The sequence below is a fragment of the Lutjanus erythropterus genome, chromosome 1 (genome assembly GCF_056507025.1).
Source record: "Lutjanus erythropterus isolate fLutEry1 chromosome 1, fLutEry1.hap2, whole genome shotgun sequence".
In the NCBI taxonomy this organism is placed as follows: Eukaryota; Metazoa; Chordata; class Actinopteri; order Lutjaniformes; family Lutjanidae; genus Lutjanus; species Lutjanus erythropterus.
The window spans coordinates 12,650,945-12,669,512 of NC_139317.1; the positions used below are offsets into that span (position 1 = coordinate 12,650,945).

An 18,568-nucleotide genomic window follows, 5' to 3' on the forward strand; every position below is an offset into this window, starting at 1 on the left:
CAACGGATGGGACAATTACGTTTGGTGTTAATACTCCTGACAGTTCCCTTGACCAAAGGAAATAGTGGCCTCAACTGGCTGTTCTGCACTTTGCTTGCTCTGTTTCTAAATACTTGGCAGGGCACAAATTCAGAGTTTTCCCACGGGGATTAATTCAAAGTACAAATTGTTCAATCAGTCCAATTTTCACACTTCTCTTCAAAATGTGATGTTGTGAGAGGAACACCCCGAACCTCCAGACCTCACGAATAAATTTCACTTTTTTTAAACGTGTATTTAAATGTCACACTAAGATACGCATATTTTCATTTTCACTTGGGATGGCTGTGTAAAATAGCCCATTAATAATCCTTGAAACTAATAATCCAAAACCCGCCCACACTGTTAACCTGGGCGCAGTGGTGCCTTCAAATGCTCATCATAAAATACGTTATGTAACAGAGGTGGGACCAAGTCATTGTAGTCACAAGTAAATCTGAAGTCTTGGCACACAAGTCCCATGCAAAGAAGTCTCGAGTCAAGTCGCAAGTCACGTCCCAAGTAAAGACAGGCAAGTCCCAAATCAGGTCCCAAGTCCTAAACTTTGAGTGTCGACTTCTAGACAAGTCATAAAGTGCTCTTAAATCAATGTAATACCATCTTAACAACATAACTAAGACTTATGGTTCTATCAAAGTTTCAAGTTGTTGCATCCCGTTTCTTGTCTCATTGTCCTTCTTTATTTCTCCTTTTCTTTCTTCTCTGAAATAATCTTTTTTTTAATGGAGCTCAGTAATGTAACATTAATTTTTCGTGACTCTTGAATCTTGATTGAAATGAATTGGTCCAAGTCCGAGTCAAGGTGCAAGTCCTTTTTTATTTTTTGAAGTGGAGTCTAAAGTCATCAAATTGAAATGTTGAAGAGACAGCATTAAGTGCATGTGGTCAGTAGCTGGTGTTTCATTAGTTCATGATTAATATTATAATAACATTTAGGCTTTACATCAAATAAAATAGTTAAGCACAAAAACAAAAATGTCATCTTGCTTTAATTTAATTTTCAGCTTGTTTCAAGTTGTTAGAATGAGCAAACATGTGGATCACCACGAAATGAAGCAGTATAATAAGGTATCAGCCATTAGTATGCAAAGAAACGTTCCTCCTTTGTTTGTTTACTGCCATGGCTCCGAGCTCTCCGCCCCTACAGCGTCACAAATCGTTAACTCGGGTATTATCGAAGAAAAATCCCGGTGGCTCCCGGACAAATCACTTCGTCGTTCCTTCACGCTCCAGTCTGAATTCCGATATTTCCGACAGCACCTTAAGGCAGCACTAGTTGGAAGTTTAGCGGCATCGCGTCGCCCAGAAGAAAAGATCTACGGAACAAACAAACTGAGGATAAACAAATATGAAACGACATGTAACAACAGCGACTTTAACTACATTTACTCTCCTACTTTACCTGTGTTCAGTCAGAGGTAAGTCCTGTCTTAAACCAGCGGCACGTAAGTTATCAAATCTGATTAACCGCATTCACAGAACTTCTCAACTCCTGTTGTTTGTTTGTTTATATTTGTGTGGTATCTCATAGGTTTCTACCTCTGACACCAAACTTCATTCACTTTTTCACTAAACTCCAGAAGGAGACTTTGGCACTGAACTGTGCCACCTAGCCTTATTTTCCATTTTCCTTTGACTGACTCATGAAGATCCAGTTTGTTTTTTTCTTATCCTGTGTGTCTCTTGGGCGGTGATGGGAAAAATCTTCAGGCTTTAATGAATGACAAAAAAAAGAGATATGCAACAGGTTTGGTCATTTAAATGAAAATAGGCTACATGTCTTTACTCACAGTGTTAGAAAGTAACGAAGTACATTTACTCAAGTACTGTACCCAAGTGACATATTTGAACTTTTTTGAGTGTTACATTTTATGCTACTTTATTCTCATACTCCACTATATTTCATAATTAAATATTGTGCTTTTAACTCCACTAAATTTATTTTACACTGCTAGTTACGAGTTACATTATAATTAAAGAAACATATGATATAAGCATATGATACTAGGTAGATTAGTAGTATAGTACTGGATCATAATACTGATAGTACTGATCCAGGTTAGTACTGGATCATAAGCATATAGAATATGATTATGAATATGTAGAATTGGTGAAAACACACATATTGAACAATTAATAATGGAGAAAAATAGAAACTAATCTTAAATTTGATCTATGATATATATAGAGAATATTATTACATTTGATCTATTTTATAATATATATAATTTATATTTTATATCTATTTTGTGTAAAATTATTGATTTGGGGGGTAAGTAACCATATGATAAGCATGAAATATTAATTTTAAAAAGATTTAAGTAGTTTAGGAAAGATTTTATTGTTCCTTCAGAGTCTATGATCAAAACTGTGCCCACAGCAACAGTCTGTTCTTCATAGCAACAGTGTGCTATAAAGAAATAACACACCTTCGAATGGTATAATCGACCAATCAGAATCGAGCATTTAACAAAGCAGTGTAATAATTTCCAATAATGATCTGCTCACTGTTCATTATCCCTCATATATTATATATTTTCTGTTTTCAATGGTGAGGTATGTGTGTTTAAACCAATAGGATTGCTACTCAATTTTGTTGTGTGCAGTTACAATAAGGAGGAGACTTTTTTCTTTTCTTCATCTAAAAATAGCTCCACATTTACAAACTACAACATAAAAATGCATTTGAATTTATTTGCTAGTATTAAAAACAGAATAATCTGTTTTGAATGATATAACAATGTGGACAGAGTCATTCTGCATAATGAGTACTTTTACTTTTCATACTTTAAGCACATTTTGCTGATAATATCTGGGCAAAATTCTGAATTCATGATGCTTATTTGAGTATTTTTAGACTACAGTATTTATACTTTTACTCAAGTAAAAGTTAGTAGTTCCTCCAGCACTGGTGATCAGCCACTAGGGTTGCCATTTGCTAAATGTCTTTAGCTTTACAGCTGCTTTAAAATAATCATTACAATATTTTCATTTGGCAGTCTTTATCTTTTCACATTACCAAATTACAGTCAACATTCAGGGCGCAGTCATGAAATAATGCCTTTTTCTTGAGAACAGTCAATATGTAATTTGTACGTCCCTCATCCCAGGATGCAGCTTATCATTGTCAGGTAGAATCAGTGATTAAATGTGAGACTACCCTGTTATTATATGTGAGACTCTGTCATTACAAAGCTCTGTTTAAATCAGAGAGGCAGGTTTGTAAAATAATTGTTACCAGCACCACTGAGCAGTTTGTGTGTATGTTTTCAATAGTCACATTTTAATATATTAGTGTCCCCATGGGAACCTTTCTGGTTACGCTGAGAGGTGGTGCAGATGGAGAGGAAAATAACACCATATGTGCTCCTGTCTGGAGTCAACATGAACCAGCTGTCCACCTCACCTACCTGGAAATGTGTTGCCAACCAGGAGGAGACCTTTTAAGTCAAATTTGAGGACACTCAAGGCTTTTAGTGTCTTTTACTCTACATGGCTGCCGTTCCTTTGCTGCAGTAATGTTTGTGTACATTCAGCGGCCCGCAGCCTCGCCCGTTACCCACCTGTTCTGTCGGTCAGGTGTGCTGCGTGTCCTGAGCCTCTTGTGAGCCGCTGCACCGTCATGTTGTGTAACTGCTCATTCCTGAAAGAGCTGCATGCATCTGTGCAACCTGGCTAATCCTGCAAGCTCTTAATCCTGCACATACACACGTTCTGTTGTCAGTGTTGGCTGCATGAAAATGAGGTGTTTGTTTGAACTTTGTTTACACCTTTACGCCACTGAGATATATAGAGAGTAATACTGACCAGGTGTATTCAACTGGTGGCCCGTGGGCTCAATCTGGCCATTTAATCATTTAAAATATGAACAAAGCACATCATTATGATTTTATTGAAATAACCTGCTAACATTTTAAGTTTATGGGTCTTTAATTGTTTATTAGAAAGTCATAATTTTTATCAATAGGCTAATTTTCCCAGTCATTGGTTATGTCTGTTGTTGAGCACAGGGACACTTATTATTTAAAAAGTTTTAACTCAGGCTGTTTAAGCAGAGGGAATTTAGGATGAAACTAAATAAAAAAGAACCTGAATGCAACATTGTTTATTAAAACAACAAGCTACTTCTGATCTAGGATTACAAAGGTGTTTTTTTTCTGTACTTTTGTACATAATGCTTCTTTTCCAGTTGTGAAAACCAATTGAGTGGAGACAAAAATAAAAAGGTCAGTTGTTTTACACATTTAAATTCCTGACTTTACAGGTCAGACAAAGGAAATGTAAATGTCCAGCCAGGGGGGACTTACCATTAGATAAAGGTTGGCAGTTGCCTTAGGCCTCTAGCTACCGAGGGCCCCATAAAATGTCTCAGAAAAGAGAGTTCTCGCTAATTAATAACATCTTTCTCAAAATCCATACACTCAGAATGCTTAATTCATGACTCTCAGGGCCTCCGCACCAGCTATTCAGTGATCTTCCTGCGCATCTGCAGAAATGATTCAGGAAGACAGTAACTTGTGTAAACAAACAGCTCAAATGTGGTGTACAGACTGTTGAAAAAAGAAGCAGAACTGCCCCAACTGTGCTAAAAAAGGGAAGGAGAGGGAGAATATTAAAAGACAGTACCCGCAGCCTCTTCACCCTGTTGTCATCTGGTAAGAGATACAGGAGTATCCAATGATGTACCACCAGAGTACAGAGCAGCTTCCTTCCTGTGAAGTTCCCTAATTCATCCTCTGCACTCCACCATAAATAAATGTTTATTTTTATGGCATTATATTTATTCGAGGATTGAAGAGGGAGATAAAGGGGTGTTGACCCCTGCATGCAGCTCTTTGACACTTCAATAGACCAATTTTAGACCAAGTATTATAATTCAGTATCTATGCAACAGGAAATAATAACTGTTATCAAAGCTTGTTTTCATGTTTAAATGTAGAGCTGAATAGACAAATAAAATACCTCAAATACTTTAAATTATTACCACTTTTTCAGTGCAACTGTTTCCATATTAAACGCTATTGTGTCCACTTTGATTAAACCACATAAAACTTTATCATAATCCACACTGTGTTCGGTATAAATTGTCCCCTCTGATCAATTGCTTTGCCAAAATGGCAGAGCTCAGTTTTGTTCTCATGTTGAAACATGCCACTTCATTAGCAAAGCCAGTCCACCCAGTTTTCACAGGTTTGACAACAACTGTCAGATATGTTTTTCTGGCACGGAACAGTTAGAGTATAGTGACAAAATCTGCAAAATAATCATGTTCACATATCAATATCACATTTCTATGTCAAGCTGCAACGATTAGTCAGCTATTCAATTAATCGCAAACTATTTTGATAATCGTTTTGGGTGATTTTTAAAGAAAATATGTCAAAATTACCAGATTTCTGCTTCTCAAATGTGAATATTTTCAGGTTTGTTTTGTCCTTTAGGCCTGCAGTAAACTTAATATATTTGGGTTGTGGATAAAACAAGACATTTGAGGACATGACCTTGTGCTTTGAAAGAGTGTGACCAACATTTTTCACCATTTTCCGACATTTTATGGACCAAACAACTGATTAATTAATTGAGAAAATGATTGGCAGATTAATCATTAATGTTGCAGCTGTATTTCTTTGCCCAATTAATATATTGATACACTTTCCAAAGTGCCAACATATTGCAGTAGTTCCACCTGAGGCTGCTCAGAGGTTGAATGGTGACTCTGACGTGGCATCTGATGACTCAACACGCCTGGTTAAAAAAAAAAAAAAAAAAGGAAGAAACAAAAAAAAAACTTCAAAGATTATGAGGTTAAGGTTTTGTCATTTTGACAGCTTTAACACACTGTGACTCATAAATTGGTGCCTGCCGCTCCCACTGGACGTCTCTGCCATTATATCCCTCATCCAGCCAGGATCTGTGACTCAGCACTTTGGGCCTCACAGCTGAATCTGCAGCACCAGTGTTGTTACAAACGCTCAGGCCAGACCAGGCCAGACCAGGCCAGACGCTCCAGCAACAAAGAGAAGCCACAGTAGAGATTCTTCTTTTTCGCCTCCCAGAACAGACTCTGATGTCTGTTAAAACTTCCACAAATTAATCTCAAACCCAGCATGTTATTTTATTCATTTATTCATGAATAATGAACCCTTGGATGCTGTTAAAACTTCGATATCAAGGGCATTCAACCAATTTTACACATCACATTCCTTTTTCTTGCCACTAAGAGTGCATTTTTCTGGCTTGGGCTAGAAGACTTTTTAGCTGAAAGCTTATAAACTAGAGTTTGAAAGAGGGAGTTTCCTAACAAAATATGCTATTGAACTGAATTATGGGGAATGTAGGATCCTGTGTTTTGGATTCTTGACCCACAGTGTATTTGAAACTTGCAAGTCTCCCACATATTATGGAAGTGCAATGCTAAATTGCTGGAATTTTTTGTGATGAATTGTTGTCACTTGATCTCTGTTCAGCCCCAGTCTACCTTATTTAATTCTTTTTAAAGGGATGGTTTACTTATTTTGAAGTGGGGTACTAATCCATAGTCAGTGTATTCCTTACAATAGATGGTAGTTGGCACGCCTCCAGTTTGGAGCAGCAGTATTTTAGCCACCTAAAAAAGCTCACCCCCAAAAAAATCAATATCAGTTTTAAGTGTAAGCTGTGTTTCAAATATTTTCACATCTTTACCTGGCTGCCAGACAGCCTTTTCCGATGGGAAACCACTGTTATACAAGTCAGATATCACTGTCTCTAAACCAACCAAACTTCACAGGAGAAATCAGTAATTTTACTTTGCAGAACACAGCACAGGCCTGTCTTCTGCTGCCACAATTTGTTAGTTTGTTTGTCTTACTGCGTGACTTTGGTGTTTTAAAGGGTTAGTTCAGACTCACTGAAGGCACACAATAACAGAAACAAACCATCAGATTGAAGCAGCACAGTCAAAGAACTCCTGTGCTCTGCGAGGTAAAATTGCTGATTTCTCCAATGGAGTCTGGTTGAGGGAGAGTGAGTGATATTTGGGTTATTATAACCACAGTTTCCTGTTGGAAAATGCTGTCTGACAGCAAGGTAAAGTGGTGAAAATATTCTAAATAAAGCGTACACTTAAACTGATATCGATTTTTTTTAGATAGGCCTTTTTTAAGTGGCTAAAATACCTTTTGTTGCTGACCCTGTCCACAGCAGTTCATTGCTTAGCTTCTTACTCTGGTACTCCTGCTGCTTCTCCAAAGCGGGTGCATGCCAACTGCCATCTATTGTAGTAAAAATACTAATTTTAGCATCTCATACAACCCCACATCAAAAAAATCTGATTTAAATCGAATTAATTTCCCAGAATGAGAGGGAGCTTGTTCTCTCTGCTGTGGTTTAACCTTGCAGGTTGAGAGAGCAACGGTGATATAACAACATCAAGAGGCCGAGAGTTTCTCCATTGAAGAAACAGCAAAGGATTACACACAACAACATGAGTTGCAGCTGCACTGCGGTCTGACTTATTGTAGTTAGAGGCAGTGGAGAAATAAGTATCTCCGGTATCCATGGCAACAAGAGAAATACGTCACCCTTCTACAACAAAATGGGTCATTTTTGAACCGCATTGGCAACAGCTTTTCCTTGACTTGTTGAAAGGTCACAGGATGTATTTTTAAAACGCGCTGAAGTGATTTTGTCTCATCTCATTTCCTCAGGTGACTACTGTGAGGTGAATGTCTGCCATAATGGAGCGACATGTGTGACAGGTGTAGGGGAGGACCCATTCATATGTATCTGTGCAGACGGCTTCGGTGGAGACACCTGCAACCTGACAGAGACAGGTACAGCAGAGAGGGACATGAGTGGAGGAACTTGCGTGGTTAAATCACACACACGTACACGCATAAACTGATCTCTTGGCTTCTTCCCTCTGTCAGGACCCTGCAGCCCTAACCCCTGTAGGAACGATGGGTCATGTGAGATCATCGCTCCGACCAGACGAGGAGATGTTTTCAATGAGTACATCTGCAGGTGCCAGCCGGGCTTCGAGGGAGCGCACTGCCAGATCAGTAGGTTACCTTTGGATGTGATTAATGAGTCTGAGCTGCTTGTCTTGACCTGTACACCTGTGCAACTGCTACACGTCAACATTAACCTTAAAAATCTTTGAATTGTACTCTTATGACTTGCTAGTCTGTGCAAGATATTTTGCTATTTATTCAAAGGCAGTGTTGGAGGGAATATATTTCAAAGTTACAGTAATATATTACTTCAGCAGTAACAAAGGAATTTAACTCATTGCTAGTGGGATTTTATTAATATTTTTACATTTATTACATCAGGTAACACGTTACAAACTGGTCCGTCCAGCACCATAGGCATGATGGGAATGTTGATATATTTATTGAGTGTCTTTTTTATTGGACATGAACCTTTTGTTTACACTTGCAATCTCAAAAAAGAAAGCAGAAATATTTGCATCAGATAACAGTTACAGCCATCAGATCTTGACACTTGTTGGACAGGAATGACTGAAATGTCTTTTTATCACAAGTGTTGCAATATAGGGGCCCCGGCGAGGATACAGCTATGGAATAACATTACATTCTTCCATTTTATAATGCAGGAATTTGGGAGAAAGTAACTCAAAAGTAGTGTATCGCAATACTCAACACAGATAGTAATATTGTACTTTCCATGAAGGCACACAGGGGATGCAATCATGCGCAACAAAACAAAAGGTTAAATGCTAATTTAACATGTCAGAAATAAACTCCCTTTCATGGATAGCGCTGCTCTCCCAGGTGTGCCAATATGCTTATTTATAAACTTCACTGCTTAATAGAAAATAGCTTAATCCCAACTCGCAGTAGTACAATGTGCCGTCTACATAAAAATAAATCAGCTACAGTATATGTCTACTTGTCTGAGTGAGCAGCCTGCCTTCATGACAGATTTCTGTGTTCTTTCTCTGCTTTTCTGTGAACATCTGAAAGGCCGGTAGAACCAGGATCATCACATAGCCTTGACACAGTGTCATCTCTGTTGTCACACGAGCGCAAGTGCTGACGTGAAGGATCTATCATTCAGAAGAGATTTTATGGCATAGATAAAAATCAGAACATCTAGTTATAAAAATACTGACTGATTGTAATGCAGCAAAAAAAGAAGGTCAGCAAATGGGATAAAGTAATGTCAAATTTTGTCAGAACAAGCCTGTAACAAGCAGTGAAGTACACACCGCAATGTGCTCCGCTTTCAGCAGATTTCTCTGTACGTGTGAACACATGAGGTTTTTCCATCCTGTCACAGCATCGAGCGGTGAAAGAGCCGCGCAGTCCGCTCAGCAGTTTCATGAAAGGATCTCATTCAGTGGCTTCTGCGGTCATTCTGTTTGGCTAATTAGTGAAAGACCACTCCAAGTCTCTTAGCATGCAGACTCCCTCCACACGGCTTCAACACTGCATCTGTTTGTGCTTAAGCTCGACCAAATCAGATGAAGAATTTAATAATAGTGAATTCCATCATATCCTCTTAAAATAATGACCAAGTTGACCTGGAATTTATTGCAAAAGTTTGGAGTTATTAGCGTCAGAAAAGGAAGGAAAGAGTGTGAATGTCATCATGAAAATTCTTTCAACTATGACTGACACGCATAAACTTTGTGTGCAGGACAGCTGAGAGCAGATTTATTACTGTATATAATTATAGTTTGAAAATATACCTTTAGCTGTCAGGACTTTGACTCATGCTGTTACCGAGGGGGCATTTTTTATGAATGAGCAGCTCAGCCCGAAGCCCACAGCCTGACCACCAATTGTAGTGTTTGTGCAGTCTGGTCGTCTACTCCCAAACGTTTTCTAATTTTGATTCAGACAGACGTCACAGGCTGGATGTTGTCGAGGTGCTGGAATGAGGTGGAACCTGCCCCATATATCATGTGCAGTGAAGGCACAGACGTGTATTCAGAGTTATGATTGTAGTTAAATGGTGTTTCAGATGTTAATGAGGTGAAGTGACTTTGTAAATGTGCAATAGTTGCATTTTACCTGCAAGTAACATTAGAAAAACTGGAAAAAATAGCAAGTTAGAATGACAAAAACATGTGAAAAATAATCCCGGAGCAAATCAGCGAGGCTATTTCCTCCTTCTCTCGGTAGGATCACCTGTTTCTCAGTGTTGTTGTGCGGGTGTTGTCACAGACATGCAGGCATTTGTTTCTAAGATGTTAGCAATCCTCTTAGTGTTAACAGGAACAAGAATTAAACAGACCCATGTGGCATTACGTCAACCTGTCATCTGCTTTAGTTCTGAAAGTCTGGGAGAGTTATTTATGGTTAGTTAGACTGGTAAAATAATAAGGCTGGTCGAATGTTACGAGTTATATTTGTATTTGAGTTATATTCCATTTTGATTTGTATTTTTCTACTAATGTCTAGTTCTACTTCTTCTTTTATTTTCCCCTGGGACGACTAAGACTTTCACTAAGAAGTTCTGATTTTTTGAGAGTGGGTTTCAAATACATGTCATGATTACATAAAGTCAGGTACATGGTTAATAAAATAATAATTATATTATTTTGTGGGTAGTTAAACACATACTAGAAATACAAGGAGTATAATGAGTATATAATGTCAGTAGAAAACAAATTTTATGCAGATAAAGCAGATTTGAGTATTTCTAACAACTTCTGTATAGGATGTATTTGTTTTAATTAATAGTTTTTATTGAGAGTATTTTATAATCAATGTTTTTACACCATAGATCTTTCTGATCATTGCTGTTATATAGATTTTGAAAATATGTAAGTACAAACTCTGGAAAAACAAGACTGTACAAAGTGAAAAAAAAAGGGTGAGGAGATTTTGGCGGCAGACCATCTTACATTATTTAGTCTGTTTACACCAAAAAAAGTCTCAGTGAATAGGTTAGAGTCAGGGAAACTTCATAAACATACATTAAGATCCAGTGAAACCCAACAATTCCCAGACAGAACTACTGTTTTTGACCAGACCATAATGTATATATACAAAGACTATGATTACCAAGGAGTCAGTATAAAAGTCCTCGAGTAACACAGCACTGCTGCTTTTTACCTGAATCACTTATTTTGCTGTATTTATGTTCTATAATCCTGTTCTATTTTACTTTATTTTATTTAACTTTATCTTTTATTTTATTATTATCAGTATTTTTTTTGTTTCTATAATTTTTATTGAATTTATTTGTTTGTCCGTTTGTCCTTTGCACTACCCTGTATGAAAGATGCTATGAAAATGAAGCTGAATTGATTTGATTGATTATTAATTGATTGAATTACTCAAGGATGCAAGAATTCAACTGCATATAGAAAAAATTATTGACAGACACTAAGGTCTGTTATGTGGTCGGCGTATTGTTTTGTTTGAATACTGCTTGAATTAACATTGCTCACACCACTTCGTTTAGCATCCCTAAATTACATAAATGACAAGAGTAAAATGTGCAGCCGTCCATTGATCTCGCTGCTCTAAATAATCCGTGTGGATGTGCTGTGTGAGTCTGGCACCTTGTGGAGAGTACAGAGCATTACATGAACTGTTCAAATGGGATTCAGTTAGCGAGCACAGACTTGCTTCGTTGCCATGGTTACTGTGGAGGAGGCTTTTATCTGTGAAACAGGATCTGTAGCAGAAAGAGGCAGGAAAACATCAGATGTGACATTTATTGATTAACTTCACTATCAGCTGGAATACAACATGTACTATAAACGGCTGGGTTTGTACATCTGCTCTTAAATCTCGCAGCACAAAATCGACAGAATTGACCTTTCACCCCTAACGTGCTGTGCCCTTTAAACCGTGTCTCTTCAGAGTTGCCCTCGGGGGCATTTCTGTCATCATCTTATTGAATTTAGGAGAAACTGCTGTAAGCTGCAGAAACAGTGAGGCTATTGTGGCCCTCCACCTGCCTCCATCCCCCCACTCTGTTTTCTCTCTGAGCCGTTTGAGAGCAGGTGTGCACCGCATCTCTAACATCCTGTGTGTTATTGTCGTGCGTCACAGGATCATTCCTGACTTTATTTTGAGGAGTTGACCATAATGCAGCGTGTTGTTGTTGTCTTTTTCAGATGTGAATGACTGTGCCAACCAGCCCTGTAAGAATGGAGGGATGTGTCGAGATCTTGATGGAGACTACACCTGCCAGTGTCCCTCGCCGTATGTTGGAAAGCAGTGCCAGCTACGTACGTTCACCAACTACCGTTTCATTTCATCTCAAACACGTTTTTCAGATCTGCATAACCTCATGCCACTTGGTGCATAAATTTAATAATTACAATTGGAAAGAGCAGCGTAATATGGTGAACAAGTGTTTTACTGGTGCATTACTCAAGTGTATACAGAACAGTGTTAGGACCAGGCATAAGGAAAAAATGAGGGGAGAAAGATTTTTTATTTTGCATATCAATTTTTTTGCATAAAATACCATTTTGACTTAAATCTCTAAATGTTTTTTCAACTTTAGTCAACAAAATGGCAACTTAATTCTCAACATTTGGACTTTGTTCTTCACATTTTGAACAAGATTTTGACTCCTTTTCCCCAACATTTCGGCTTTAATGCACAACATTTTAACTTCTTTACTCCACATTTCAACTTGACTCTCAACATTCTGACTTTATTCTCGACATTTTGATTTCATTCTTCCTCATTTGATATTTTCCCTCATGCCTGGTTCTAATACTCTTCTGTAAGTGTAAGCGAAATTATACAAAAAATGCCTAATGTTATTTTTTAGTGCTACAATTAAACTTGGAACATCGGTTTCCAGTTGACTCTTCATAAAAAAATTTGCATTGTCATCCATGCGATTTAAACTGTTGATAAATAAATTACATTTAGCAACACAAAATAAATACAGTAGTAAATATAATTACCTGCATCCACATTTAATGATATTTTAATGGCTATATCCCAGGTTGCATTTCTCTGCTGGGGATGGAGGGAGGATCAATCGTGGAGTCCCAGATCTCAGCGTCCTCTGTGCACTACGGCATTCTGGGTCTGCAGCGTTGGGGCCCGGAGCTGGCTCGACTCAACAACCAAGGCATCGTCAACGCCTGGACGTCAGCCGCCCACGACAGGAACCCCTGGATCGAGGTGAGACACGTGAACACTTCAAAATCACGAGGCTGATCAGCGAGATCTGTGACCAACACACAAACCTCTTTTTAACAACAGATCAATATGCAGAAGACGATGCGTCTGACAGGCATCATCACTCAGGGCGCCAGTCGCATGGGCACAGCTGAGTACATCAAGGCCTTCAAGATAGCGAGCAGCTTCGATGGAAACTCTTATACGAATTACAGAGTGGATGGACAGCGGAGGGACAAGGTTAGTGTCAAATACATGTAGAGGTTCAGGGCTCACAGTACCAGCAGCTTTTAGACATGCATCTTTTCCATAAAGTGGTGGTAGTGAAGATACTGGATGGAAACCTCCAGACATCAGGCACATGAACGTCCCTGGGCTAATGAGTTAAAATCCGAATTATATCTGAACAAATTTCATTCATTTTCTAGAACAGGCTACTTTGTGATATTAAGGACATTACTGTTAAGTTCTGACAAGGCCTGGACCCCGGATGCAGAGACAGAGGCAGAAGAAGTGTTCAAAAAGTTTATTTTCCAATACGGGACCAAAAAGACAACAAAAGGCGAGGGCAGGTGCAGGCAGTGGTCGGCAGGCTGGCGTAGCAGGTGAGGCAGGAGGAAGCCGAGCAGGCGATAGCTCTGGAAGGCAAGAGTGGCACGAATGGCGGGAAGGTTCGCTGGTGCTGGACAAAAAAACACAGGCGAGTTAAATCCACGAAGAAACACAAGAAATCCACGAGTCCAAAAGAGAAGCGCTGTCACTACTCTACCAACTGATACGGAATAGCCCGGCGCAGGAGTGGCGTCTTGACCAGGCTTATATTGCAGGTGAAATGAGTAGACAAGCGCCAGGTGTGTCTCGTTGAGCCGAGCCAGCCAATCACTGCCACCGCTGCACACACACACTGCCCTGGAGAGAAAAAGGAGGGGGGAAAGGGAGACAGGGAGAAAACACAAAACATACCCAAACAAACCAACAAATCCTACAACCATGACAATTACAAGCAAAATGTTTTTTATGTATGGATAAAAATGGTCAGTTGAATTCTGGTAGAATCTAAAATTACTAACTTATAAAGAATAGGTGTAGTGCAGAACCTTATGTGACGTATAATTTAAACGAAAGACCGCTGAACAGTTACGTTGAGGAACATTACCATAAGCCTTAAGAGACAGGCAGGTTTAAAGATGCTCCAGAATGAAAAGAAATGTAGTGAGGGTCATAATCTGAGAGTCTCTTTCCTTTGCTTACTTGGCTAATTTCTCATGTCTGTGTGCTGCAGGTGTTTGTGGGAAACACAGACAACGACAGCACAAAGACCAACATGTTTGACCCTCCTATCGTGGCCCAGTACATCCGTATCATCCCCGTGGTCTGCCGCAGGGCCTGCACGCTGCGCATGGAGCTGGTGGGCTGTGAACTCAATGGTAAACACACACAAAACAGTTTGATATGCTTAGCAAGTTGGCAGATAATAAAGGTGGATAGAAGAACGAATTTGATATGCAGCCATAACCTCTGTGAACTTTGTGTGCATAATAAACCCTGAAGCGGGGAAAAGTCTCTTTTGTTTAACTTCCCCTCGGTCTTGTTTTACTGTGTTGGGTTCGTCCTGCTGTGGTTACTCTGGAAAGCATAATGACAGTCAGAGAGTTTATTTCAACGACATAACATGGCCTCCATCCAGCCGTGGTTACATAGAGAATGTATATATACAGTACCCTGTGGGTAGACCTCACTATACAGCAATAAAAGCCCAAATTCCAGGCTCACACTGAGACAGAAACAGACATGTTTTTTCCACCTCCACCCTTTTGTCCTAAGTCTTCTGTGAACATAAGAGCTAAAACATTTTACAGAGAAACATGGTGAATTTATACACACTGCATATGTAGCTCTGTGCACTTTGTTGCCTGCGTTCTTCTTCTCTGCACTCCTCTTTCTGTTCCTCTTGGTCATTGGTGGGTGAACAATTGACTTTAATCAATCACATTCTTCTGAATATTGCTAATTTTCTTCAAATGGATGAAGGGTGAAGTTAATTTTTTCTTCTCTTTGGGTGTTTCTCTTTCTCTCGCTTTGGTTTTCCCTCCCTCCCTCCGTCCTTCCATCTGCTTTGGATTCACAGTTTATTCAAACACGGCAGGTTGCTCAGAGCCTCTGGGAATGAAGTCTCGCCTCATCTCAGACGGGCAGCTCACAGCCTCCAGCTCCTTCCGCACGTGGGGCATCGATACCTTCACGTGGCACCCTCAGTTCGCCCGACTGGATAAGCAGGGGAAGACCAACGCCTGGTCTCCCGCCTACAACAACCGCTCAGAGTGGATCCAGGTGAGGGAAACCTCAGTGGCGAAATGTCGTTTGAGGCCAGCCGATGTTGCAGAGTATAACTGTCGTCTTTGTTCCTTCACCAGGTCGATCTAGAGAAGACAAAGCGCCTCACAGGAATCATCACTCAGGGGGCCAAAGACTTCGGGGTGGTGCAGTTTGTGTCGGTGTTTAAAGTTGCTTACAGTAACGATGGCGAGTCATGGAGTACGGTGAAGGAGGAGAACGGCAGCAATGATAAGGTCAGATATCCCTAAATACAGTACATGTTTTAGTAAATGAGTCTCTTTTCGATATTGAGTTTTTGGTAAAACTTCCTTTCTCAGCACTTTCTATGAAGCCTATGTCTACAGTGCATTATGATGCATTACAAACATACTTCTAATATGTTATAATGTGCATATAGCATTGTATAATTATAGTTATAAGCACTCACAAATATTTGTAATACTTTAAAATAATCATGACACATTATACAGCATTGTAAAATTGCTGGTCAGTCATGGACACTTTTACATCTCATAGCTGTAGTAATGCATTATAACCATTTTATAATGCTTCATGATTACTGTTATGATCAAATATAATGTGATTATAATTTACTCTCAGCGGTCATGATTGTAGTTATACTTTGCTATAAGCACAGTATACCGTATGCATTATAAGTATATTCAGACATCATAATATGTCATGATTGTTATTATAAAGCATTATGGATATTTATGAGTGCTTATAACTATAATTATACATTGGTAGAAGCACAGTATAGCACATTATATGTATGTTCATATCACATTACAGACATGGGCATCATAATGTGCTATGCTTATTGTTATAACAATGCTTATGCATGCTTATAACTGGAATTATACATTGCTTTAAGGACAGACATGGAAGTTTTTTCTTTTCTCTCGTTTTTGCACAAACCTTTTTTCAGTAATACACAAAGCCTAAAGTTTGTAAAAAAGAAGTGCATAAAGTCAGAGTGATGTCAGCTTCCCCTTCTGTCTCTCTTCCTCTTCATGATGAGATTTATTTTTGTTTCTTGCTGGAGGAGTAGAAGAAGGCCTGTTTTCCTCATCACAGCCTCTTTCTCTGCGATGATCCAATAAAACTGTAAAACAAGCTTTGATGTTTTAACTGAACACAGAGTTTGTCGTCTCATGAGATAACGGTGCAGCCCGGGGCTGCGAGGAAGTTAGGATCTGGGTCATAAGGTTGTCAGAGGGCAGCACAGCTCCGCTTGATAAACAACCTCTGATGACATTTAGTGGATGTATTTACCAAATTTATTGTTGTCACTGTGCAGCTTGATTTTGCTTTATGTACAGTTTATGGAAGCCAAGAACGGCTGTACTTTTTAAAAAAAATTTTAATGCCATTATCTCAAGATCATGAGTGAATTATTTTGTTATCTTGTTATCAAAGCTTGTTTTCTTATGAGAATGGGTTAAATTATATTGAAAATTAAAAAAAAAATAGTTGCAAATACAGCCGTACTTGGCTTCCATATACATTAACTTTTGCTCAACAATTAATTATTTTATTTTAACAGCAACCTTTATATTTATCTGCAGCTTTTCCAGGGCAACATTGACAACAACACCCATAAGAAGAATCTATTCGAGCCTCCGTTCTACGCCCGATATGTCCGAGTCCTCCCCTGGGAGTGGCACGAGCGCATCACTCTACGTATGGAGCTGCTGGGCTGCGATGACTAAACAAACTCTTCAGCCGCCGTCTAACAGTGCTCCGTCCTCATCCGGTCGCTCCATCTCGACAAACCACAGCAGAGGAGCGGATCTCGGGCAGAATCACCCGACCTGTTCTCCGTTTGTTTCTCTGGATAAAGATCCTGTCGGCTGCTGGGACTGTAACACTTGTAGCACTTTCTAACTAGTGACTTTTTCTATGTTTACGTTCATAGAGTTGTTTGACATGACTCACAAACTACGACTTTTAATAGCTTTGGATATAAACAACGATTTGCATAGATTTGCTGTTAGTCCATATTATCTTGCTCCTTCAAAGAATTCAAATTGATTTAAGTCTCTCTGAACTCTCACTCTTAAAAATAAGGGTTCCAAAAGGATTTGTCTCGACGGGCTGAGGTTCTACCCTTTACCCTTACCCTCTTGGCTTCTGAAGAACCCTTATTTGAAGAAAGGGTTTTTCAAGGGTTCTTTGTAAAACTTTGTAAGAACCCTTTTCATACACAGAACCCTTTTTAGATGTAAGAATTCTTCAAGGATTGTTAAAATCCTTAAAGAACTCTTTCATCAAGAGTTTGCCAAGGGTTCTTTGTAACATAATATAAAAGACTATGAGTGTATTCTAGATAAAACCTCAGAATATAAAAGGTTTCAGTAGAACCCCCTGGGTTGGTTCTAGATAAAACCCTTTGAATATAAAAAGGTTCTTGGTAGAACATCTTGGTGGGTTTTCGATAAAACCCTTGGAATATTAAAACAGATTAAAACAATTCTCAACAGAGCCCTCTTGTGGGTTCTCGATGAAACCATTTGAATATAAAAAGATTCTCAGTAGAACCCCCTGAGTGGGTTCTTGCTAGCATCCCTTGAAGGTGGGCAGGTTCTGGATAGAACACTCAGAGTGTTCTGGGTGGAACCATTAGACCATAGAGGGCTTCTCTGTAGAATCTCTCACCTCGCCTAGATGGTTCTAGGCATAACCCTTCATGTTGGGTTCTAGGCAGAACCAGCAGCACACCGCTTTGTCAGTCTCATGATGGAACGACAAACTGTTGACAAAAAGTTAACATGGGACGTGTGTCTTATTTACACATTGGAACCTTAATAAAAGGTCCTGTGGGGACAAGCTGAAGAACCCTCTATGGTTCTAGTTAGCACCTTTATTTCTAAGAGTGTGTTGTCTTGATAATAGTGCTCTTCGCCTCCGGTTGTACTTAAAGCTAAATTGCCAGTTTTAAACTTTTTTCTGTCCGTCCTCTGCAGTCACACAACAGTTAACAGTTAACTGCTGTGTCCTGTGGTTTTAACAGCCTGCAGAGGACAGAGGACAAACCTCCTCACCAGCGAACTCATCGTATCTCACTCCGCACGTCATCCAGC

General features: G+C 39.2%; 1 protein-coding gene across 2 annotated transcripts; it reads left to right on the forward strand.

The window, feature by feature from the left end:
* Positions 1 to 1,344: 1,344 nt before the first annotated feature.
* On the forward strand, positions 1,345 to 17,590 carry LOC146332664 (lactadherin-like). 2 transcript variants are annotated; one of them, XM_084745849.1, is made up of 10 exons: positions 1,345 to 1,457; positions 7,728 to 7,853; positions 7,950 to 8,081; positions 12,122 to 12,235; positions 12,970 to 13,151; positions 13,233 to 13,388; positions 14,431 to 14,575; positions 15,277 to 15,479; positions 15,563 to 15,718; positions 17,054 to 17,590. In XM_084745849.1, exons 1-10 carry the CDS (start codon positions 1,388 to 1,390, stop codon positions 17,195 to 17,197), a joined length of 1,428 nt encoding a protein of 475 aa, XP_084601975.1. In that variant the 5' UTR covers positions 1,345 to 1,387; the 3' UTR covers positions 17,198 to 17,590. The 2 variants fall into 2 exon arrangements, with proteins under 2 accessions (XP_084601975.1, XP_084602055.1); XM_084745929.1 differs by having other exon boundaries at positions 15,295 to 15,479.
* The last annotated feature ends 978 nt before the right edge of the window (positions 17,591 to 18,568 follow it).